Source organism: Urocampus carinirostris, chromosome 1 (genome assembly GCF_059441175.1).
Source record: "Urocampus carinirostris isolate Australia breed hairy pipefish chromosome 1, RoL_Ucar_1.0, whole genome shotgun sequence".
NCBI lineage: Eukaryota > Metazoa > Chordata > Actinopteri > Syngnathiformes > Syngnathidae > Urocampus > Urocampus carinirostris.
Window position 1 is genome coordinate 63,609,439 of NC_142349.1, and position 25,458 is coordinate 63,634,896.

The 25,458-nt window shown below is 41.1% G+C and overlaps 2 protein-coding genes across 5 annotated transcripts in view; one reads left to right on the forward strand and one right to left on the reverse strand.

Moving 5' to 3' along the window:
- Nucleotides 1-11,415, reverse strand: part of abhd3 (abhydrolase domain containing 3, phospholipase) — a 50,607-nt gene extending 39,192 nt beyond the window's left edge. Inside the window, exons 1-2 of the mRNA XM_088348240.1 lie at nt 11,133-11,415; nt 8,880-9,043 (exon numbers count right to left, since the gene is read on the reverse strand). Coding sequence (XP_088204366.1) covers nt 8,880-9,043; nt 11,133-11,294 — 326 coding nt within the window. The 5' untranslated portion in view covers nt 11,295-11,415. The remainder of the gene's footprint in view (nt 1-8,879; nt 9,044-11,132) is intronic.
- Nucleotides 11,416-18,081: 6,666 nt separating this feature from the next.
- Nucleotides 18,082-25,458, forward strand: part of mib1 (MIB E3 ubiquitin protein ligase 1) — a 72,021-nt gene continuing 64,644 nt past the window's right edge. For all 4 annotated transcript variants that reach the window (XM_088348181.1, XM_088348190.1, XM_088348198.1 and 1 more), the window contains exons 1-2: nt 18,082-18,839; nt 23,576-23,747. In XM_088348181.1, coding sequence (XP_088204307.1) covers nt 18,611-18,839; nt 23,576-23,747 — 401 coding nt within the window. In that variant the 5' untranslated portion in view covers nt 18,082-18,610. The remainder of the gene's footprint in view (nt 18,840-23,575; nt 23,748-25,458) is intronic.

Below are 25,458 nucleotides of genomic sequence, written 5' to 3' on the forward strand. Positions count from 1 at the left end.
TTTTGGTCCTATATTTTCCATACATAAGGCGCACCGGATTATAAGGCGCTACAATGGGAACGTGGCCAAAACAGTCAGATAGTTCAGTCCAACTTATTACCCCCTTACCATTCCGAAAGCTTGCAAAGAAGCAAATACGTGTCTCAGACATGTACGGAAACAGTGTCTGTACGATGTCACCAATCACTCAAATGCATCGTTCCAAATATCATTCGGAAGGTTAAAGTCTTGGGATTCAAGAAATGCCAAACATTTCTTAGTTTCCATTTTATTCTTTGCTGGCAACTGTAAGAATTTGATTGTGCAGGGAAACGGGGTTCTTTACTGTGTATATGACAATAAACACTTTGAATTGAATTTAGTTTAAAAATAGACTCATCACAGAAACATCAAGATGGTTCTAAAACAAGATACCGGGAAAATATAAAGCCGCATAGCTCACCTAAGTTCTCTTGCAGCCATCACGTTCAATCATGATACGTAACCATGGTCTTCTTACAACCGTGAGTGTATTAAATCCAGGAGAGTAAAATATTTACAAATACAGAATAGTCAAAAAATGTTTTCTCTATGCCGTAGTGCAACCCAACGTGTGATTCACATACATCTTTTTCGGCCAATTGCAGGCTTTGTTTCGCCGCTTTAGCCTATGCTAGCCTGTAAATGATCAAAAGGATCCGCCCCCTTTACCTCCGAATAACTTTAGCCAATAGTGACTGATTCAAATGATGATTGACACATTGGTTAGGAAATGAAACGCCGGTATATAAATCCCAGCATACACCGCGGACGACTTCGCCTTCGGGGGGAAATCTAGTCGGCGGCTGCTTGCTTTAGTTGCAAGACTTTGCGACTTAATATTGATCCATATATAGGGCGCACTGTATTATAAGGCGCATGGTCAGCTTTTGAAAAAATAAAGGCCTTTAGGTGCGCCTTATAGTGCGGAAAATACGGTAACTACGCTACGATCTCTCGCTCCGGAAGATCCACTTCCGCATTGAGAACACGCTCCGATCCCGTGAGCGGCTTGCTTCCCGCGTCCAGCGAGCAACGATCGCTGGCGCTGCCTTTCCTCTATCTTTCAATAAACTTGTGAGTAACTTTACGCATCTGGGTCCTCCTTCTGTTCTGGTCATGACAGAAATAAGGTAATAATAATAATAATAATTTCCTTGTATTGTCATTCAGTGTAACAATGTACACAGAACGAAATGTCGATTGCACCTGACCCGTTGTAGCGAGCCGATGCAGCCGCAGCCAACAGAGGGCGCCGCCGACCACTTTTTAAGTCTTAGGAATGACTCGGCCGGGGCGCGAACCCGAACCTCCCAGTCTCAAAGCGGGCGCCTTACCATCTAGGCTACTGAGCTGGTATTACAATTGGAACACAAAATGAATTCCTCGATTCCACACAAAAATAGATATTCTTCAAGAAATACTTTTAAAACCCAACATATTATATAATGGCAAATACCTATTATTTTATTTATTTTATTTCATCTCATCTCATCTCATTAGCCGTACCGCTTATCCTCATTAGGGTCGCGGGGGGGCTGGAGCCCATCCCAGCCATCTCCGGGCAGTGGGCAGGGGACACCCTGAACTGGTTGCCAGCCAATTGCAGGGCACACAGGGACAGACAACTCATTCGCTCATCCGCACCTAGGGACAATTTGGACCGGCCAATTCACCTGAAATGCATGTTTTTGGAATGTGGGAGGAAACCGGAGTGCCCGGAGGAAACCCACGCAAGCACGGGGAGAACATACAAACTCCGCACAGGAAGTCTGGAGCTGGATTCGAACCCACGACAGTTTATTTTATTTATTTTATTTATTTTATTTATTTTATTATTAGGTTCCTGGTTTTTAAATAGGAACTAGAATACAGTTTTTACTGTTATTGTCATGTCCAGCATGGTCGCCGTGGCGACCGGCTGGCCCCGCCCCATGGGCACCGGCTTTAGCAGATCGTCTAATTTGCGTGTGTGCTTCTTAAAAGCGGGTTTTGGGGATTGCCGGTTGCTGGTTCATTGCGTTTTCTGTTCTGCAATAATCTGTTCTGTCTGACTTGAGGAAACCTGTGTTTGCACGTTCTGAGTAAAAGCCTGTTTTGTGAGTATTCCTAGTCTGAGTTCCTGTTTGCCTGTAAGCCTGTTTTTGTTTTGTTTTGTCCCTGAGTGTTGGACGACTTTTATTTTCTTAATAAAAGTAACTGATCGTTACGCGATTGAGTTCTCCCTTCCTGCCTCCTGCCTCCGATCCGGTCCTGTGACAGTTATTGGCTACCATCACGAGTACCGAACTAAAAAGTCTGGTAACGACACAGATGCCTGGTATTGAATTTCACCCATCCCTAATAATAATAGGAAGAAAAATTTCAAATATTCAATACAAAATGCTTTTCAATATACTCAAAGACTTGCAGCCAAAAAATTAAAACTATACAGTATAAACTATTTCTGTAGTGCAGAAGTTAGCACATTCGCCTACCATGCAAAAGGTCTCTGATTCAAGACAGGGTGGAAACATATTGGGCTGGAGAGGGATGGTGTCAGGACCAGAACGGAGGCAGGACCCACTTGCGTTACGTTTCTCTCAGTTTTATTGAAAGAAAGGAAAGGGTTGCACCCACGATCCGGTGATCGCTGGTCGCGGGAAGCAGGACGCTCTGAACGTGGAAGTGGCGAGCAAATACGGTGTCGGGAACGGAAAAAAACGGGTCAGTAGCGGGGACGGGAGAGCAAAAAACGTGGTCGGGATAGGAAACAAGTCAAAAGGCAGAAAACAGACAGGAGCAAAAACAGGTAAGAGTCAGGGTCGAAAAAGCTTGCCTAGAGTACACTGAGGTTCGCAGATGGACTGACTATCAGTGACAGATGTGGCTTTAAATAGTGACAGGGAGCCAATCAGAGTCCGAGGCAGTTGGCGCCAAAGGAGCGGGTACAGGTGCATCACATCGGTAATCATGACAGGTGGTGTCGTGTCCAGCATGGTCGCCGTGGCAACCGGCTGGCCCAGCCCCCTGGGCAACAGCTGCTTCGTTTTGCTTTTGCTTTTAATATAGGTGTACAAAGTGTTTTAGCCCCTAATTATGCCTCCGAAGAAAGTCAGTGCAAGCAGCAAAGTTGCTACAGATGAAAAAAGAAAAGTAGTGCGTGCAACTTTTGCATTTAAGAAAGAAATAATAGCAAAATATGAAGGAGGTGTGCGAGTGTCTGATTTTGCTAGGGAATACCCCACCGTCCACCTGCGCCTTCTGCTGACCACCACAAAGGTAAGAAATCCTATTTATAATTATTTTCTTGATCCTTTTTTTTATTGTTACACGTTCATGTTAGCGTAATCTTTCGTACGGAAGATTACGATAACGCGAATGTACGATTAGCCTGGGATAGCTTTGTTTACGTTAAACATTCAAGGTAAACATTCAGGGTGTTGGAACGGAGCCCAACATTCATGGTGTTGGAACGGAGCCCCCTTTCCAATGAAGCGCTCACTACTTGTTGTGGAGACCCGGGTGCTAAATGACTTGTAAACGACCTGATTTTTTAATTTTTACACGTTCATGTTAGCGTAATCTTTCGTACTAAAGATTACGATAACGCGAACGTACGATTAGCCCGGGTTAGCTTCATGTTTACGTTAAACATTTAAGGTAAACATTCAGGGTGTTGAAACGGATTAAAACGATTTACATTATTTTTAATGGGAAAAATGATTTCGGTGATCGAACAAATCGGTTTTCGAACAGGGTTCTGGAACGGATTGTGGTCAAGAACCGAGGTTCCACTGTAGTTACTTTTTATCTTTTATTTTGAAAGAGGTATTTCTGTTATAGTGTAAGTGTTTTGCACACTACCAACGTAGAGGCACAAAAGTGCTCTTTTGTCCTCTGAGCTTTGCAGTGTTTCTCAAGAACTACCCACAGATTAGTCGGGAACAGTTGAATAATAACGGCTCACAGGGCAACATAAGCCCACTTAGTTTGGTCTTAACTCCAATTTGTGTTCCGTGTTTTTTTTCTAAACTCCAGTTAGAAGCTTAAAAGGAAAAAAATATCAAATAAACTTGCCTCAACTGGTAGATAGTTTTTCTTATTTATTAATCTATTTATGATTGTTTTAACTAAATAAAAAGTACTTAAAAAAAGCAAAATCCAGTGAATATGATCATCTCATCAGCTGCACCGCTTATCCTCAGTAGGGTCGCGGGGGTGCTGGAGCCCGTCCCAGCAATCATCGGGCATTGGACAGGGGACACCCTGAACTGGTTGCCAGCCAATCGCAGGGCACACGGGGACAGACAACTCGCTCGCTCATTCACACCTAGGGACAATTCGGACCGGCCAATTCACCTGAAATGTTTTTGGAATGTGGGAGGAAACCGGAGTGCCCGGAGGAAACCCACGCAAGCACGGGGAGAACATACAAACTCCGCACAGTAAGGCCGGGAGCTGGATTTGAACCCACGCAGGAGGTTCCCACGACTGAATGTGATTATATGTTTATTCAAAATTGGGTAGGGACTAACAGGGTAATACCATCTCGTACCAATATTTGATTAATCTGTTGATTATTTATTGATTAATGAATGAATGCTATCAACTAAAACGTTTTGATTTCAAGACCAATATTCTAAAACAGAATATTAAAATTAACATTAGAAAACAAAAATTATTGATCATTTACTTACGAGTCTATCCCCATTCCATGCCAGAAATCTCTCTCAAAAAAAAGCAAATAGTTTAAGAAATTTTATTAAATATAGTATATTAGGGCCGGAATAGTATATTAGGGAGAAAGAAAAAGAGAGAGAAAGAAATAAGGGAAAGAGAGAGAAAGAAAAAGAGCGGATGGAAGAGAAAGAGAGAAAGGGAGAAAGATAGAGGGAGAGAAAAGAGAGATGGAGAAAAAGAATGTGAGAAACAAAAGAGATAAAAAGAGAATAGTGAAAGGGGGAAGAAAGAGAGAGAAAGAAAGAAATCCAAAGAGAAAATCGAGAGAAAGAGAAGAAGAGATAGAGAAGAGTAGAAAGAGAGGAGGGGCGGCAGTAGCTCAGGAGGTAGAGCGCTCATCTTTGGATCAAGGGATCCCAGTTCGAATCCCGGCTCGTCCGTGTTACATGTCGAAGTGTCCTTGGGTAAGACACTGAACCCCTAACACCCCCGATAAGCAGGTTAGCGCCTTACATGGCTGCAAGGCCGCTATTGGGAAACGTGGAGCACATTGTAAAGCGCTTTGGGAAGTCATTGACTTGAAAAGCGCTATATAAATGCCGATCCTTTCATTTCATAAAGCAAGAGAGAGAGAGAAAGACAGAGAAAAGAGAAAAAGGAAAAAAGGAAGAGAGAGCAAAAGAGGATAAAAAGACACACAGAGAGAAAGAGACAAAGAGAAACAGAAAAAGAGAGAGAGAGAGAGAGAGAGAGAGAGAGAGAGAGAGAGAGAGAGAGAGAGAGAGAGAGAGAGAGAGAGAGAGAGAGAGAGAGAGAGAGAGAGAGAGAGAGAGAGAGAGAGAGAGAGAAAGTAATACAACTACAGCGTCTTTGTGAGAGGGACCTGGCTTTGGCAGCATCAAATGGACATATTTCAACCTGCAGCTCGTTTTTCTCTTGCGCTTCCCTCAGCGTTGTCTCGCGGGCTGTATTCGATCCCTTAGCGGGCCTTATCCGGCCCGCGTGCTGCCTGTTGAAACCCCTGCTCCAAACAATGTATGGGCCAACCAACAGTGGGGTTGAGGGGGAAAAAATTCAAAATGTACCAAATCGTTATCTATTAACTTAAATTCTGATGCAGGCAAAGCCATGGACTTGGAATAAAATTTGCTCTTTTATCTTTAACTTATTTACTGCCATTGGTGGCTCTAGACCAGGGGTGTCAAACTCGTTTTAGCTGGGGGCCACAAATGCTATAAAAAATCTCACGGGGGCCGGACTAGTAAATTTAAGAGAAAGAGAAAGGGAGAAAAAGAGAGAGAAAGAGGGGAAGGGAAAGAGAGAGCGATAAACAGATAGGGAGAAAGAGTAACAGTGAGAAAAAACAAGAGCGGAATTAAGATATAATACTTGAGAAATAAATAGAGAAATTAAGAAAAAAAAGAAAGAAATGAAGAGAATGAGAGAAGTGAAAAGACAGAGAAAGAAAGAGTTAAAGAGTGAGCATGGAAAAAAGAGACAAAGTGAGGTGAGAGAGGATCAAAAAAGAGAGAGAAAGAGAGGGTGAGAAGGAAAGAGAAAAATAGAAAGAAAGAAAGACAATTACAGCATAAGTTACAGAGAGGAAATAGAAAGAGAAAGAGTTGGAAAGTGAGAGAGAAAAAGAGAAAAGAGAGAAAAAGAGAGAGTGAACAGAAGAAAGAAAGAGTGGGAGAGAAATAGAGAAATACTACCACAGCTGTTTGCAAGTGTTAACTGGCTTGGGTAACTTCAGGTGGTCATATTTAAAACTGCAGCTCATTTTTCTCTTGCACTTCTCTCACTGTTGTCTTGCGGGCCAGATTCAAACCACTGGTGGGCCTGATCTGGCCCGCGGGCTGCCTGTTTGACACCGGTGCTCTAGAAGTGGAAATGTTGAAATCTAAGCTTAAAACACACTCCTATTCTATAGCATATGAATAACCTATATTTTACTTTATGTTATCGATATCTGTGTATTATTTGCCCTCATGTAGGTTTTAGATCAGGGGATGGTGTCATAATAGTCTGTGGTTTGCAATAATCTCAGCCCATTGAGACCCTTTGTAATTAAAGGCTATACAAATAAACATGACTTGACTGTCAGAACCAGAACAGATACAGGACCCAATCGCGTGACGTTCTCACACAAGCCTTTTTTTATACGGGAAATGGGGAGTAATGCAGTTTAGAAAGCCGGTCTGGCGTGGAAGGACAGGAAGCCAGAGACCGACGAGACCGATTCCAATTGTCCGAGTTGATATCGGACAGATGGGGTCGATACCCTACAGGAAGGGACAGACAGGATTGACAACAAATCAGGATATGGATAACTAACAGGAGAAACTAGACGGGAATGAAACTGGAGAAAATAAAAAACAGGACAAAAACAGACGGAAATAAAACTGGAACCCGAAATTGAAATGAAATGAAATGATCTGCATTCATATAGCGCTTTTCAAGTTAGGACTTCCCAAAGCGCTTTACAGTGTGCTTCACATTTCCCAATAGCAGCCATGTAAGGCGCTAACCTGCTTATTGGGGGTATTAGGGGTTCAGCGTCTTACCCAAGGACACTTCGACATGTAACACGGAGGAGCCGGGATTCGAACTGCGATCTCTTGATCCCAAAACGAGCGCTCTACCTCCTGAGCCACTGCCGCCCCATATTAAACAGGACAAAAATAAACGGGAACAATACCGGACTGGATATATCAACAGGAAACCAGGACCGAGTCTGAACCCACGTCTTGTGGGGCAGAAGTTCGTTTGACGGGTTGACAACCGAAACAAGAGAGCGCTGAGCTTAATCTAGACAGAAAGTCAATCTCTCAACAAGCCGCAGCTGGCGCTACACGGGCGGGGCCAATAGGACACCATTGCAACCGTGACACAAACGGGCGGGGCCAATTGGACACCATAGCAACCATGACATTGACTTGACTATGCTAATTCTCATTCCTCCTTTAGTTTTCTCCAGAAGATAGGCACTGGCCTCTGTGAAACTACATCTGGTGAAGGAAAATGAGCTGGCAAATAAGGGGGAAACCCACTACCTCAGCCGCCCCCCCAATTCTTTTGCGCATTCTTGTTCTAGAATGCTGAGTCGATGAGGAGGAAATAAGGTATCACATTGGTACATTTACTATTCACCTCTGTGGGTTTCCTGTCCGTTTGAACCAGGTAGGGGTCAAAGAGGCACAGGAATGGGCGGTGTATTATAAAGCATTGTACGGAAGGACCCAAATACACACACACACACACACACACACATGCACACGAACATTAAAAAAAGCAATGACGCTATAATGTATGATCTCAGATCAGATAAAATAAATAATTACCGTAAATTCCGGACTATAAGCCGCTACTTTTTTCCCAAACTTTCAACCCTGCGGCTTATTCAGTGATGCGGCCAATTTATGTCATTTTTCTAACGGCTGCCAGCGGCGCTCGAGTACAAAAGGTAAAGTTTAGACTGCAACTGTTTACTGTGTTGCGAGCGTGATGCTAGTAGCGTTTTGCTACCCTTCACAGGCACGGTTTGGGATGAAAGTTATAATCTTATAATTAAAGCTTTGAAAACTCTCTCGGTGTACCGTCTTTCTTTGTAAATATGTGTAACCATGTATAATATGTATTTGCAACTTTATATTTTTGTAATGTATTTATTTTAAAAACTTATTCTGATATGTTTTGTACGAGCAAATGAGAAAGAAGGGGTGGGGCAAACGCGGGCTGACGGGAAGTGGAGTAAAGGTGAGACGTGTTTTTGGATGCGGCCGACAATAGTGGATATATATTTTTCCCACCCTTACCTTTGGAAATATACATTTTTTTCCTTGGATTACTTTCAACGGGCACCCGGACTCTGCAGGTCTGCATTAAATGTTAAGTACCGGTATCATTTTCCGTTCATTTTAACGGCTGTGTTTTTTGGACTGTGTCTGGTATGGGTTCATCTTGTGTTTGTGTTGCATTTTTTCAATGTGGGCGCATGCGGCTAATATACCGGTGCGGCTTGTGTAATGTGGTGGGTGCGGCTTATAATCAGGTGCGCTCTATACTCCGGAATTTACGGTATTTTTTAACACGCAACACACTGAAGCTGCGGAGTACAGAGCATGAAGTACCGAGGAGTTACATTAATCCCCTATGAAAACAGTTGGTGATTAATTTGCTATTAGATAATTAAAACTCACTTCCTGTAGACAACTCCGGGCTTGGCGGTGACAAAGGGTCTGAGCAGCGTCTGGATGCGGCTTTCCCAGCACCAGAATGTTGGGTAGTAGGTCTCTGACACAATTGGGCATTGCTCGCGTAGGAATTGGTAGAATTTCTTGCCCCCTGAAATGAGCTGCGGCTTCTGTAAAAGATACACAGAAACGTATTCAATAAGTTTATTGATAAATAAGCTGTTGACTTTCATTATTTCGATTTCAGTTTTTGGGTTAAATGGTAAATGGTCTGCATTTCTATAGCGCTTTTCAAGTCAATGACCTCCCAAAGCGCTTTACAATGTGCTTCACACTTTCCCATTCACACACACTCACACACCAATAGCGACCATGCAGCCATGCAAGGCACCAACCTGCTTGTTGGTGGCATTAGGGATTCAGTGTCTTGCCCAAGGAAACTTCGACATATAACACGGGGAGCCGGGAATCGAACCGGCCATCTCTTGCTCCCAAGACGAGCGCTCTACCTCCTGAGCTAAATTCTTTACTTTGTTTTCTTGTATGATATGTCTTAGAGAAGTAGATTACAAGGGTTTACTATCACTGGTCGGCAACTTTTATTTAGTTTACTAAGTTGGTGCTATCTTACACTTAACGGAATACCTGGAACGGCAAAAATGATGTTGGCAAGCTGTTTGGATTTATTTTCATTTTGTTTCTGTCGCATTTTATGTTAGTTTTGCCGGAGATCAAAGAAATCAAAGCCAGGAGAGAAAGCTTACCACGTGTTGTGAGTCATCATTTTATTCATATTTTGTTTCTTTTGTCTTTTATAAGCATATTTGGTATTGGAGTAATCCAAAAATAATTGAAAGTAATCCAGTTAAAGTAACCCTACCCAACCCTGTACCCAACCGATGTGTCGCAACACCTCTTGTTGCGAGTCATTAGATGACCAAACCCCAATTCCAACCACGAATGCCAAGCAGGGGAGCAATGGGGGGTTTTAGGTATGACTTGACAGAGGCTCGAACCAATGTCCTCTGTCTTGTGGCAGGCGCAAAAATACATACAATCCTTGATTTTCTAATAATTTATTTGTGTGATCATTCTACTAAGCATGTTTGGAGGAAAAAGAATGAAGAGTACAATCCGAAGATCACCATCCCTACTGCGAAGCATGGGGGTGGTAGCATCATGCTTTTGGGGGTGTTTTTCTTCACATGGGACAGGACGATTGCACTGCATTAGAGATTTTGATCATTGTCATTATGCTCAGTTCTTCCAAATTTATCTTTAAAATTTGTCTATCATTGATGTAATTAAATTACTTAGCGTGCTTATACAAGAAAATATATTGTTGTGGTTGACTGAGCCTATTTAACCGTATTTTTAATAACCCGGTAATAACATTATAATAACATTGTAACAGAGAGAGAGAGAGAGAGAGAGAGAGAGGAGAGAGAGAGAGAGAGATACTTTATTCATCCCCGTAGAGAAATTCACACTTCCAGCAGTCTACCCTGTTGTTTTTTAACAGATTAACATGATGCCCAAGGGGTGCTTGTGGCGGAGCGGATGACGTCACACGCTAGTCCAAAATTTCGACATCCCTGCGGCAGATGGAAATCTTTTCTTTGTGTCCAGGGATACACCACCTACAAGTTGTTATTTTAGAAATTTTAGAAATAGAAAATTAAAAAAAAGTATCTCTGGGCTTCCAAAAGATGGATGGCCCCTGTCCTAGGATATAGTGTTTTTATAAAGTTTATTTTTATCACAAAATATTATCTGCATTGTTATTGGTCGTAGTAAAGGTAGCAGTAGTAAAGGAAAAACTAGGACTATGCACTCAGCCCCTCAAAAATAGCGTGACGGGTTTAAAAATGTGTTGACGTCTGCAATACTTAAAAACGTATAAAAATACGATTTTAAAATGATAATCATTCTCCCAAAAATTAAGTTATAAGTACAAACACAAGGGGCGCACTTGAGCGCTTCTCACTGCATTGTATTAATACATCCGGTGAGCTGAAATTGATCGCATGAGTGCATGTGTGTCATATCATGGATGTGTGTGTTATTTACACGCATGTCAAGTAATTTAGGAATATAATAATTCGATTTACGAGTGGGATTTGATATAAACACAGAGGCTCTTCAGTCCGGTCACACTGAGGAGGAACCGGCGTCGCCGCCGTCGCTTTTTTTTTAATTGTCGCCGGTGCAATCAGTAACCGCAGTCCTCCCAGTTTGCCCAGTCTTCCCAGTCCTTACCTTAGCCACCGAGATGAGGTAGTAGCAGGTGTACGCCGCGCTGAAGCCGAGCACCAGAGACAGTCCCACCCCCGAGCCCAGCAATCCAACTTTCACTTGTTTCTCCAAATAATGCGACAGGTCTCGCGTTAAAACGTCCAAACTGAGCGGCGACGAGATCATGGCCGTGAGATCATTCCCCCTTCTCGGTTCTGGAGAAAAGAAAGGGTCTCGGTGGGCAGCGAGGACCGTCTCGGAAGCCGTGGCGCGTGTTGGCGGTGCGCGTGCGCGGGCGGGTGTGTGCTGCTATGAAGGAGACAGTCAAGGGGACCTAGTGAGAAAGGGCAGGGAGTGCAAAACCGGGTGTAGTTACAAGGTTTTGCCGTGTGATGGCGCTGTTTTCCTGTGTTAAGTTGACCCCGTGATGCCCGGTGCAGAAATGAGAGAATCGGAGGGGTTGGTTGAAACGCCATCGGAAACACGCATGCGCGGAAGTGCAGCCGTCTTGGATTTCCATCCATCCATCCATCCATGATCTGCACCGCTTATCCTCAGTAGGGTCGCGGGCAGTGTTCGCTCTAAGCTGCGCGCGTGTGCAATTGCGCACTGCTCGCACATTCTCAGCGCACAAGAAAATCTAGCCAGCGCACAAAAATGAGGGCTCAAAATTACGTATTAAGAAGCGACTTAAGTCAAAGTTACAGTGCATGAAGGTAAAAACACACGGGTTCCCCTGACGTTGTGTCCTGAATGCGGTATTTTGAAGTCGAACGAAGTTGAGTAAAGTTAAGAGAACCGGCTTCTTCGGCTCGGCTCACTAAAAAGGAACCGTCTCTTTCGGGTCCTAAACGGCTCTTAAGGTTGTTTTTGCTTCTTTAATCCCAACATGACCAAATATTAAGTAAAATTATGCACAAATTGACCTAAAGTAAGGGGGGAATAGAACAAAAAAGAAAAAAATACCAAAAGGAAAAAGGAGTGAAAAGCTGAGAAAAAAAGAAACAAAAGGAAGAGAAAAAAAGAAGGAAAATTTTTTAAAAAAGCCAGAAAAAAAGAAAAGAAAGAAATGTATGAAAAAAGTAAATAGAGAACAAAAAGAAAAAAGTAACAGCTCGGAAAAAATAGAGATTTTTTAAATGGAATTTTTTAAAAAAAGTAGAAAAAAACACCGAAAAAAGAATAAAAAGTTTGTGTTGCATTCAAATAATTTCCAATGATATCAAGTGAATCTTGTTGCCAACATTGTACTTCCACTAAAAAATGTGATTAATTACAGTTCTGTATCTTACAACCGACTAAATAAGCCCCCAAAAATGTTAATATTATGCGACAAAATATATCATGAAATAAAAAGAAATGGATATCTTGTGAAAGAATTGTAAGAACAAACGACGTTTGTAGGCCGTGCAACCTTTGCAATAGTACATGAGTCAATTCATTCAAAAGAGAAAAATAATTTTGCATTGCCGGAAACTCGGCAAAATGTAACATGATGTCAAGTTTGCGATATGTTTTATAATGATTTAGTCGCCACACTTGGGATTGCTGTTGCTCACTGTTGTTTCAAGCGTTGCTCACCGACTTTGTGTGAATGCTCAGACCCGTGGAAAATTAGAAGGAACATTGGTCGCGGGGGTGCTGGACCCCATCCTTGCTATCTTCAGGCAGTGGGTAGGCCAGTCGCAGGGCACACCGGGACAGACAATTTGCTGACACATTCACACCTAAGGACAATATGGACCGACCAATTAACCTGACATGCATGTTTTTAGAATGTGGGAGGAAACCGGAGTGCCCGGAGAGGGAGAACATGCAAACTCCACACAGGAAGGCTGGTAGCTGGATTTGAACCCATGACCTCAGAACTGTGCCGCACACGCCCTAACCACTGCCCCGCCGTGCTGCCCGTCTTGGATTTCTATCTGAGGCTAAACATTCTTATTGAGACCGTGTGTGTTATTTAGCGTCTCCTAGTGGTAAAAAATAAATATATTTAAAAACTATATTGAATAACTGGCGGAGTGCCTGGTTTGAGGTGTCCTTAAAATGTTTAGAATGAAATGATCTGCATTTCTATAGCGCTTTTCAAGTCTATGACTTCCCAAAGCGCTTTACAATGTGCTCCACATTTCCCAATAGCGGCCTTGCAGCCATGTAAGACGCTAACCTGCTTATTGGGGGTATTAGGGGTTCAGTGTCTTACCCAAGGACACTTCGACATGTAACACGGAAGAGCCGGGATTCGAACTGGGATCCCTTGATCCCAAGATGAGTGCTCTCCCTCCTGAGCTACTGCCGCCCCTTGAATCAGATATTTCATCTATAAGGTATGTGTTAACGCCCAACTGAGTTCAAAGAGCCTTTATATAGTATTATCCACGGCTCCTTTTTGCTTTTTTTTTTTTTACCTTTGATGTTCCGGCCACAAATTGTATTTCGTTGGAGGAAAGGAGGCAAGGGAATGGGGGGATAGGGGTAAGAGATTTCAAATGCGCGTGACCGCGTTTTTTTTATTCTATGATGAAAATGGCGAAATGAAGAAAAGTGCCAAATGCCAACCCAAAACCCCAAACAGATGAAAAAGGCAGAGTTGATTCGAGCGCATCGAAGAATTTCACATATTGACAGAGGCTGCAATGATGATATCAGCCCAAAAATGACGTCAGCAAGTAGAATATTTTGAAGTCACAGACTGTATTTGTGACCTTAACAATCAGCAAGAAAACATGAACTATCATATCAACTTAGATTTTTGAATACTCGTAGGTTGAGAAATTTCCGTTTATTTTACATACCCTGGGGCTCACCAAAAGGCAGGGCAAGAGAAATGAGAAATAAAATGGTGCGTTTTAGTCACTTTGAGTCCCCATAGTTTGTATTCTTCTTTGCGCTTTTAAGCAATCCTTTCAGGTTGCACTACACCAGGGGTGTCAAACTCATTTGAACTCAGGGGCCACACGATAGAACAAACATTCTGTCGGGGGCCGGACTAGTAGATTAAAGAGAAAGAAAAAGAGAGATAGGGAGAGAGCGTGAAAAACAAAAGAGATAAAAAGTCATGAAAGAGGGGACAAAAAAAAGGGAGAGGAAGAAAGAAATCCGAAGAGAAATAGAAAGACAGAAGGAGAGAAAAGAGAAAAGAAAGTGCAAAGGGTAGGAAGAGAGAAAAAGAAAAGGAAAAAAGGAAGTTAGAGCAAAAGAAGAGAGTGAAAGAGACAAAGAGCAACAAAGGAAGAGAAAAAAAGAGACACAGAGAGTGAAAGAGAGAGAGTGGGAGAAAAGGGGTGGAAAAGAGAGAGAGAGAGAAAGAGAGAGAAATAAATACAAGTACAGTGTCTTTGTGAGAGGCACCTGGCTTTGGCAACATCAAGTTTAAATATTTCAACCTGCAGCTCGTTTTTCTCTTGCGCTTCTCTGAGTGTTGTCTCGCGGGCCGGATTCAATCCATTAGCGGGCCTGATCTGGCCCGCGGGCTGCCTCTTTGACACCTGTGCACTACACCATACAGCGGCATCTAATGATCAAATCATACACACTGTCCATTTAAACTATTATTACTATTATGTGATGATAATGTTTGAAACCTTATTGAGTATAGAACATTTTTTTGTTATATATCGAAATTAATGCAATGGATTTTGCATTAATAAACAATAAAAATAATAATGATAATAATAATTGAATAAAAAAAGTTGTTATATTGTCATATTCCAGGTATTTCTCATAAAACATCATCCATCCATCCATTATCTGCACCGCTTATCGTCAGTAGGGTCGCAGGGGTGCTGGAGCCCATCCCAGCATAATTCTGGCAGCAGGCAGGGGACACCCTGAACTGGTTGCCAGCCAGTTGCATGGCACACAGACAACTCGCTCGCTCATTCTCACCTAGACACAATTTGGACCGGCTAATTAACCTGACATGCATGTTTTTGGAATGTGGAAGGAAATCAGAGTGCCCGGAGGAAACCCACGCAAGCACAGGGAGAACATGTAAACTCCACAAAGGTAGGTTCGATCTCATGACCTCAGAACTGTGCCGCAGACGCGCTAACCACTGCGCTGCCGTGCTGCCTCATAAAACATGATTTATGTTTTATTTATATTTTACCACTAATTTTTCAAGACTCATGGAAGAGTGTACGTACTGGTATGTCCTGCATCCGAGGGCTAAACACCAAAACTAGGCATACACACTGTCCCTTTAAACATTATATAACCATAATTTTGGAAACCCTATTGAGTATGGAACATGTAAACTCCACAAAGGTAGGTTCGATCTCATGACCTCAGAACTGTGCCGCACAAGCGCTAACCACTGTGCCGCCGTGCTGCTTATGTTAACAATCATTTCTAAATTTGTCAGTGTTTGTTGAGGGTGACAACTTTAATCAGAATATAAACACAAGAAGCATTTATTACGGTTTAGCGTCTTCATAAATAAATGTGTGATTGTATTTCTTTTTTCAATTATTAAAACAAATACGAATTGATAAATGCTAAAACTGTCATGCTGGACACATGGTCACCGTGGCGATCGGCTGGCCCCGCCCCCTTGGCACCGGCTGTAGCAGATTTTCTAATTTGCGCGTGTGCTTCTTAAAGGCGGGTTTTGGGGATTGTCGGTTGCGGGTTCATTGCATTACTTTGCATTATTCTGTTCTGTTTGACTTGAGGAAACCTGTACTTGCCCGTTGGAGTAAAAGCCTGTTTTGTGAGTATTCCTAGTCTGAGTTCCTGTAAGCCTGTTTTTGTTTTTGTCCCTGAGTGTTGGACGACTTTTATTTCCTTAAAAAAAGTAACTGATCGTGAACACGAATGAGTTCACCCTTCCTGCCTCCTGCCTCCGATCTGGTCTGGTCCCGTGACAAAAACAAGGTTTTCACAAGCGACTTCATTGAAAATCAATGAACATTTTCAACATTTTATTTTGTTACGTATAAATCAGTGTTTGATAAAAAAGAGATACATATTTTACTATAGTTGCAAAGAATATACACGACTCTCCCAGTAAATTACAATATTGTTATGATGTTCTTCATTTCCTGTGATGCATTCTTTGAAAAAAGTCATATATTCTGGATTTATTAAAAAAAATCAACAGAAATATGTATGTTTTTTTATTTCTGTATTTTAATATTGCTTTAATATTGCCTGTACTGTATACTTGTTCCATTATATCCCAATCCTGCCATGTGTAGAAATATATTTATAAATAAAAAAATATCTACAAATACTACATGCCATATCGTAAAAATCATGTTTTACGTAAATCTATTACGTAAGTGCATTTTATTCGTATATTTATCCATTTTGTCATTGATTTATTGTGATATGTTTTGTAATTTATTTTGTCGTGTATTTTGTCACAATAAAGTTTTATTCAAATGAGGGGGCGGGTCAAACTAGGTGAACTTTCCATCTATTGGCTGATTAGTGTGGAAGCAGTTTGGTTCATCAATGATCAACCAATAAGAGACAGTAAGGCAACTATGCTGTCTTCACATTTAATTTAAGGTCTGTTGTGACAAAATACACGACAAAATACATGAATTATAAATATCAAAACAAATAAATGACAAATTAAATGACAAAATGAGTAAATATATGAATCAATTGAAATGTATTTCATGAATTTAGGTATAATGTGATTTATTCATGTGCTCATTTATTCGTACTGAATATGTTTGAAGGTATTAATTTCTACATATGGCATTCATAATATTAAAGCAATGAATGAATTCATGAAATGAATGAAAACTTTATTTCGAACATCAAAATAAAAACAGGACAAAAACAATGACTCAACAACAAAATAATGTAATCATAACATGTTCGAAAAGGGGGAGTCAGAAGCAGACGAATAAAATACTTGCAATATTTCCGTTAATTTGTAACTTAAAGGGTTATTGTATTTTTGTTTTGTAAATTATATTATTCAAAATACAAAACTTTATCACAAGTTTTGTAGGTCAATATTTAATATCATACATGTCAACCTCCAGGGCTCCATGCCCTTATAAACTGTCGTATTTTCCCTTACAAAATACAAAATTATCTTACACCATATTTTTTTTCCAAAGGTGTTTATTTCTGTAGTTTAACATTATATATTGTACATGTGTTTCTTTATATCATATGTATTGTTAATTATCATTTTGTTGTGAGATACTGAGTTGCTCGACATGAATGAGGTTTATTATAAAAAAAAGTTCAAAAAATAAGTAGCTTGGACGTTCACTGTAGAAGGAAAAATACATGTAAACATAATCAAGTAGAATAATACATTTACTTATTCAAATTGTGAATTCATTTTCAGCATTCAATTATTGTTAGTAATATACTGATTAAAGGGATAACCACAAACCTGTCTTTTTTCATTTTCTCATTTTATACTTCCTTTTTTTCTGAACTTCTTTATACAACATAATCATTCGTAATATAATGCATCAAAGCAAGTGAGGCTCTCTTTAATGAGTTGAGCCGAAAAAGCCGATTCTCTAAAAAGAGACGGACTTCCTTTCACTACATAACTACCACGTGAAATCCGAGGTGGCAGATGCATGCGCACAGTAGCATCAAACCGCTCGCTTCGTTTGCAACGGAAAAAACGATAGAGGATTCCGCGGTGAACTCGTTTGACTTGATTGATTTGCCATTTCGTGATAGTCGGTGTATAACGGGTGGTACCCATAATTGACAATTTTTCCGCACAGATTTTCTCATACTACACGTCTTAAAATGCATAATAAGCGTACTTTGTACGGAAAAAACGTACAGGTTGACAGGTATGAGTTTTGTAGATCAATATTTTCCTCAAATCAATGTGATTCCAAATAGACAGTCAGGAAAGCTGGCTCTCTTGTGACGTCACGACGTAAAGTACCGATCGTTGGTGCCTCCTTCGTGCTTTTCCGTACATTTCCGTGAATCTCCATGTTATTGCTCGTCTCGGCCACTCGGGGGAAAAGACGATGATTGTCAATAATGGCGACGGGTTTATACTGACTTGACTCCAGCAGGGGGGGTTAGGCAGCGCGAAAGAGAAGACGAAGAAACCTCTCTGGGGCCGACAAAGAGAAACACCTTTAGGTGAATAATCTGCGGCCGCGCTATGCGTTTGGGATCCTCAAATTAAACCGAATTGGTGCGAGGAGCGGTTTCTTGCTAGCTTAGCTTAGCACAGAAACTAGCTTAGCTTGCTAAGTTTAAGAGGTTAGCATTCTCGAGACGACGAGGGGGGGCCATTATAGCAAACAATGTCGTCTTTTCGCCAGCTCCCCGCGTAATTACTTCCCAATTTTCAAGGGCTCGACGAATGCAGTGTTTGTTTGTTAAAGAAGACCCGACTCTTTCAAGCAGCCATCGCGGCTAGCTTCCGAGGGGGCTGTGCGGCTTCAGTTGCAGACTTCCATTCGGAAAACTGTCCTCGCAGCTAGCTCGCCGACTTCCCCCCCAGGGAAAAAAAACTATTTGTTGGGGTTTCTTATAGTTTTTAAATGACCACCGGTCGGAACAACCGAGCCATGATGGAAGGAGTAGGGGCGAGAGTGGTTCGAGGACCCGACTGGAAGTGGGGCAAGCAGGACGGCGGAGAGGGACATGTCGGCACTGTCAGGAGTTTTGAAAGTCCCGAGGAGGTGGTGGTCGTCTGGGATAACGGAACCGCTGCGAACTACCGTTGCTCTGGAGCATACGACGTGAGGATATTAGACAGTGCTCCAACAGGTACGTTCAGATCCTGCACACTGATGCAGTTTTATTTACTGGGCCTAAGTGGATGCAGACGCTCGAGACTGCTATACAATCAAGTCAATGGAATGTCTTTGTTGTTGTCAGTGGGATTGTTTTCTTCGTTTTCTAGCACGCGATTCGAACGACACTCAATAGAGATGTTCAGTTTTCGAACAATCATATAGAATGCATCACTCATCACAACACAGTCGTAAAAGTAGAACATTTAAAACACTATTTGTTTTGGAGTTCTAACAAAGTAATCCACCACATTGATCATCACTTTTAAACAAAGAGCTGCGTGACATAAACTTGTACAGGTGTTTTATCCATCTCATCCCATTAGCTGCACTGTTTATCCTCAGTAGGGTCGCGGGAGTGCTGGAGCCCATCCCAGCAATCAGTGGGCAGGGGGCACCCTGAACCGGTTGCCAGCCAATCGCAGGGCACACAGGGACAGACAACTCTCTCGCTCATTCACACCTAGGGACAATTTGGATCGGCCAATCCACCTGAAATGCATGTCATTGGAATATGGGAGGAAACCCACCCAAGCACGGGGAGAACATACAAACTCCGCACAGGAAGTCCAGTAGCTGGATTTGAACCCACACAGGAGGTTCCCAAGACCTTAGAACTGTGCCGCACACGCGTTAACCACTGCGCATCCATCAGCTAACTGTGGCAACCTGCTCATGACATTATAGCAAGGGGGACCAAGTTGTTCCCTAGGAATACCTTGGTTGCCCGTGGACAGGTTCTGAAACAGCTCACAAGTGATGGGTCATTGTAACTTTTTGGAAATGTGATTTCTAACTGGTGTGAGAAATAACTGACATGTGCAGCCCTTTGAGACTTACCGTAATTTCTGCACTATAAGGTGCACCTAAAAGCCTTTTTTTTTTCAAAAGCTGACCATGCGCCTTATATATGGATCAATATTAAGTCGCAAGTTCTCGCAACAAAGCCAAGCAGCCGCCGACTAGATTTTTCCCTCGTAGGCGATGTGGTCCGTGGTGTATGCTGGGATACATATGCCGGCGTTTCATTTCCCAGCCAATGTGTCAATCATCATTTGAATCGATCACTATTGGCTAAACTTATTCGGAGGTAAAGAGGGCGGATCCTTTTTATCATTTACAGGCTCGCATAGGCAAAAACAAAGCCTGCAATTGGCCGAAAAAGATGAATGTGAATAGCAAGTTTGCTTGAACTATGGCATAGAGGAAACATGTTTTATTATTCTGTATTTGTAAATATTTTACTCTCCTGGATTCACTACACTCACGGATATAAGAGGACCATGGTTGCACATTATTATTGAACGCAACGACTTCGGTGAGCTATTCCGGCTATATATTTTCCCAGTATCTTGTTTCAGACTGATCTCTGTTTCTGTGATGAGTCTATTTTTAAATTAAACTCAATTCCCACTGTTTATTGTCACATGCACAGTAAAGTTGCGAGCAAAAAATAAAATTGAAACTAAGGAATGTTTGGCATTTCTTGAATCCCAAGACTTTAACCTTCGGAATGATATTTGGAACGATGCATTTGAGTGACATCGTACAGACACTGTTTCCGTATATGTCTGAGACACGTATTTGCTTCTTTGCAAGCTTTCGGAATGTTAAGGGGGTAGTAAGTTTGACTGAACTATCTGACTGTTTTGTCGACGTTCCCATTGTAGCGCCTTATAATCCGGTGCGCCTTATGTATGGAAGATATAGGACCGAAAACTATTTTTGGGGGGTGTGCCCTATAACCCGGTGCGCCTTATAGTGCGGAAAATACGGTATATACAACTAAATTTGACTTGACATGTCTTATACTGTGTGATCAATTCTTCCAATATATTTTTTTGAATAAGCCTATGAATTAGATATGTACATCAGTAATTGCCCTTATTTAAGGTATCTGTTTTAGTGGTCGATTTAGCCCATTTTAACTATAGTACTGATGATTACAACCTGGTAATAACATAACTTCCATCCATCCTTTATCTGCACCGCTTATCCTCAGTAGGGTTGCAGGGGTGCTGGAGCCCATCCCAGCTATCTTCGGGCAGTGGGCAGGGGATACCCTGAACTGGTTGTCAAGCCAATTGCAGGGCACACAGCGACAGACAAATCGCTCGCTCATTCACACCTAGAGACAATTTGGACCAGCCAATTAACATAACATGCAAGTTTTTGGAATGTGGAAGGAAATCAGAGTGCCCGTAGGAAACCCATGCAAGCACGGGGAGAACATGCAAACTCCACACAGGAGGTTTGATCTCATGACCTCAGAACTGTGTCGCACACGCGCTAACCACTGCGCCGCCGAATAACATAAGTTGTTCTTCGATTTACATAATAACACGATTGTCAATGTATGTAACTTATTATTTCAAAAATATTTTTTTGCTCAATGTAATTGCACTATTTTTTTCATTGCACTATTGTTCTGATGATTACAACTTAGGCAAGTTTCCAAGGACTACATTGTAAATATTTTTGCCTTTTTTCCCCCAACATTCTTTATCTTATTTTTCTCTTTAAAGTCTTTATTACATTTTTATCCTGTGGTGCCGCGTCTAATCTCGTTGTACACAATGTTCGCTATGTTGTTATCAATGACAATAAATACAATTCTAATTCTAATAACATATTTTAGAAAGTCATATCAAACTAGTTGCCCTTCAAGCTATAAAATAACAAACAATACCTCTTAGCTGCATCACTTGTCTCTTTGGCAATAGTGGAATAGATAGATAGATAGATAGATAGATAGATACTTTATTCATCCCCGAAGGGAAATTCACATTTCCAGCAGCATCCCTGAGCTGAGAACAGTACAATAATAAAGCCAAAAGAATACAATATACAAATACCCAGTGTGTAGTGCAAGACAGTGACAGCAGTCTGTCGCTGAAACTGCTCTTCTGTCTGGAGATAATGCTGTGTAGTGGATGCGATGGATTGTCCATGATTGACCTCAGCTTTTTCAGTGCTCGTCTCTCAGCTACTGTTGTTAGGCTGTCCAGCTCTTTGCCCACAACAGAGCTCGCTTTCCTAGCCAGTTTATTGAGACGAGAGGCATCCTTCTTCTTGACGCTGCCTCCCCAACACGCTGCCGCATAGAAGAGGGCGCTTGCCACTACTGTCTCATAGAATATTTTCAGGAGCTTTTTGCAGATGTTGAAGGAGGCCAGCCTTCTGAGGAAGTAAAGTCGGGTTTGCCCTTTCCTACATAGAATAGATATAATATAGATATAATAATAGAATAGTGCTGACCAGATCTCATGATATGATCTGCATGAAGATTTTTCAATTGTGTGACTCATTTTTATATACATAAAAATTCAGAAAGTCTTATCCAATTCACACCCGTCTGTTTTACTCTGCACTAGCAAAGTTTGAGGCACACACTGGAACAGGCAACTACCTGCATTAGCTTCTGTAGGACAATTCATGAAACGGGTCAATGGCTACAAGAAGAGTCCATTGCTCACACTTGTTCTCCTGGTTTGCAATGTTTGCAGAGGGGGGGGGTTTAATATATTTATAAAAAAATCATCTATATTTTCAAGTTAATGGATCAACCTTTTGTTGTGAACTTTGTTGTGCTTGTGCGATAAGGTAAAAACAAATGATGTCTCAAACTTGGTGAAAGTGAAACAATTTTACTTCTCAAGGTTGTGAATGCATTTGATGTTTGCTCTGAGTAACGTCTGATTAAAAAGTTTGACAGTGTTATTCAAAACAACCTAAACCCATTTAGTATTATTGAATGCATATACAGCATCTATTGAGGCATATTGCAGCAAGCCAATCAGTGACTCTTGGAACAGCCCAACCTATCATTTTCTATCTTGAGTTGCTACTTGTTGCCCCATGCTGCAAATAAATGAACCATCATTCACAGAATATCCCCAAATAGAACAAATCTAGCCTAGATATAGTCTATCTTGACATTTCTCATGTAGGTCAATTCATGGATCCAAACTGTTGCCATCATAATGATCCCATTGTTAACTCTAAAAAAATGGGTCTACATTCTTACAATATTATTTTACCACTTGTGTCTTAGTATTCCTTTCAATCTTTTATTGCATGTTATCTTTGAGTACCATGTTTAATCTCCCAAGCAATTGACACTATGTTAGATCCACGACAAGACAAATCTACATCAGGCTAAACTTTCATGACGCAATACTAACATGATACTAATCCTACTATGGAAATAGCAGGGGGAAAACCCTGTAAAGAAATTCAAAGCACTAATTTATAATTGTAGGCATACATTTTCTTTGGCTGATTTTTATTAAGAGGTCGTATTTTAACCCTGTATGTATTTTGTTAAGTTTGGGTTTCAAAATCAATATAAAGTTTATGATGTAAAGGTGCATATCTTGTTATTTTAGCTACATTTTGGGAAACAGCTGCTACTGACTGTAAAAAGAGTTTTGCATTATTTCACAGTGTAAAAAATTGATGGAGCTTCTAAAATGCAAACCAAGAGATGCCCTGAACTGAATCCAAGTCAATTGTGGTGGGGACTAAAGACTCCGCCACTAGTTGTCTGGCTCTTATTTTCCAACTGACGTACTGACTTTGGAGATGCCCTAAGATTTTTTTTTTTTGCATTTGTCATCTTTTATAAGTGTGGGAAAAGTAGTTTGAGTGAGATTTATGTGCAGCGACTTGCATCCACTTAACTCAGCAACACTCCTCCTTGGCCCGCAGGCATCAAGCATGACGGAACAATGTGTGACACCTGCCGTCAGCAGCCCATCATTGGCATTCGCTGGAAATGTGCTGAGTGCACCAATTATGACCTTTGCACAACCTGTTACCATGGAGACAAACATCACCTGAGACACCGCTTCTATAGGATCACCACCCCAGGCAGCGAGAGGTGAGTTGGTCAGACTGCGCTTAAAACCAAAAATCCAGATTACACAAAACACATAGGATTATGTTGCAATAACATGTCTTGGGTGTGTCATTCCTTATTTGGGTGTTTGAGATTTTTCTTTTAATCTTTTTTATGAACGTTTAAATGCGCCTTTTCCCACCGGCAGACATAATCTATCTGGGTGCTCCCAGACCTCAGTTGCCAGGCAACTAACCCGCCTTGCGTAAATCTTTTTGAATGTAATATTAAGGCTAAGCTAGTCACTAAAGGGACACAAGAAGAAATTCAAGCCGTTCTAATTTCTAAATTTTTTCCACTAAAAGAAACTCAAATGTGACTAGGTTTTTTTTCCACCGCTCCCATTTAAAAGGAAAATATTATTGATTTTTTACAAATATATCACTTTAGCAAGCCCAGTTTGAGAGGCCAGCTCTTTTACCGTCCAACCCGACCAATAACAAGAGGAGCTTCTGTAACCATGACAACCGGGTGTTTGGCCCTCACTTTAGAGCCGTTTACTTGCAAGATCGTTGGAGATAATGTCGGAAAACAAGACAAAAATAGTTGAACTTGTTAAAAAAAGAAAAAGAAGCACTTACAGACTTCTCGTGTGTATGTGGTGCTTTGACGCATCATATTAATCAGCTATGAACACATGATCCCTATTTCAATCGTTAACAATAATAAAGGCAAATGAAACATTTATGTACTTTAAGTAGACTTACTAGACACCTTGAATAAAAGTTTTTTTAAACATTAAAATCAAAACAAAAAACTAAATTCCATGTTAGTATGCAGCCAAATCTGTTGCTTTATTACTCAACTGGTAGACGGCTGGGATGAGCACCTGCTTGCCCATGATAGAAGATCAAAATAAGATGGATGAAGGATATGTGACCCTCATCTGTAAAAGTGTCCACAGGTTGGAAGCATTCGTTTTGTTTCATTGATAAAGAGAGATTACCGGGGGGAAAAAAACTTCCTTAAGGATTAAATTTCCCAGGATCACAAAAGATATGCAATAAAAGTGCATGTGAAAATGTGTTTTTAGCCAGTGGGAGTTTAGCGAGCTTGAGCAAGCAGCTTGACTTCGGAAAGATGGCTCAAACTAGAGTTCCTCGCTTCTGATGTCACCTCACAAATGATTTCTACAAATGGATATCGGAAACAGCTTAAAAATTATGTCGTTTTTCTTGTGGACAAAACTGAACCAAAATCATTCGCCGAAATAAAAGCTTTTTTTCTCTGTAAGAGTGTTGTCATTATTATTCAAAATGCATATAGATAGATAGATATATATTGTGAATAATGTAATGGTTTGGTCACTCCTCTACTCCTGTAATATCATGAGACGTCTTTGAAAGATGTCATCACCGATTATTGATACGTGACTTAAGAACTGACTGGAGTATATATACCCGTTTCCATTTTAAGCTATTTTAAGTGGGATCAACTTTAGAATAAAATATAAGCTCTGTAATGTGTAACCTGAAGTTGAAAAGTTAATTCATGTGTTCCTTGCAAAGCCAATCTTCCCACCCATATAACGTACCCAGTCCATATTCTGATTACAGTACACCCCCGGGATACCACGTTTAATCTATTATGACGTGGGGATGTCAAAGTGAAATTGCTGTATAGCGGGGCATAAGAGAGTTGTGGAAGAGAGTTCAGCCAATAGAATATTAGTATTGTCAGGATGCTGTGACGC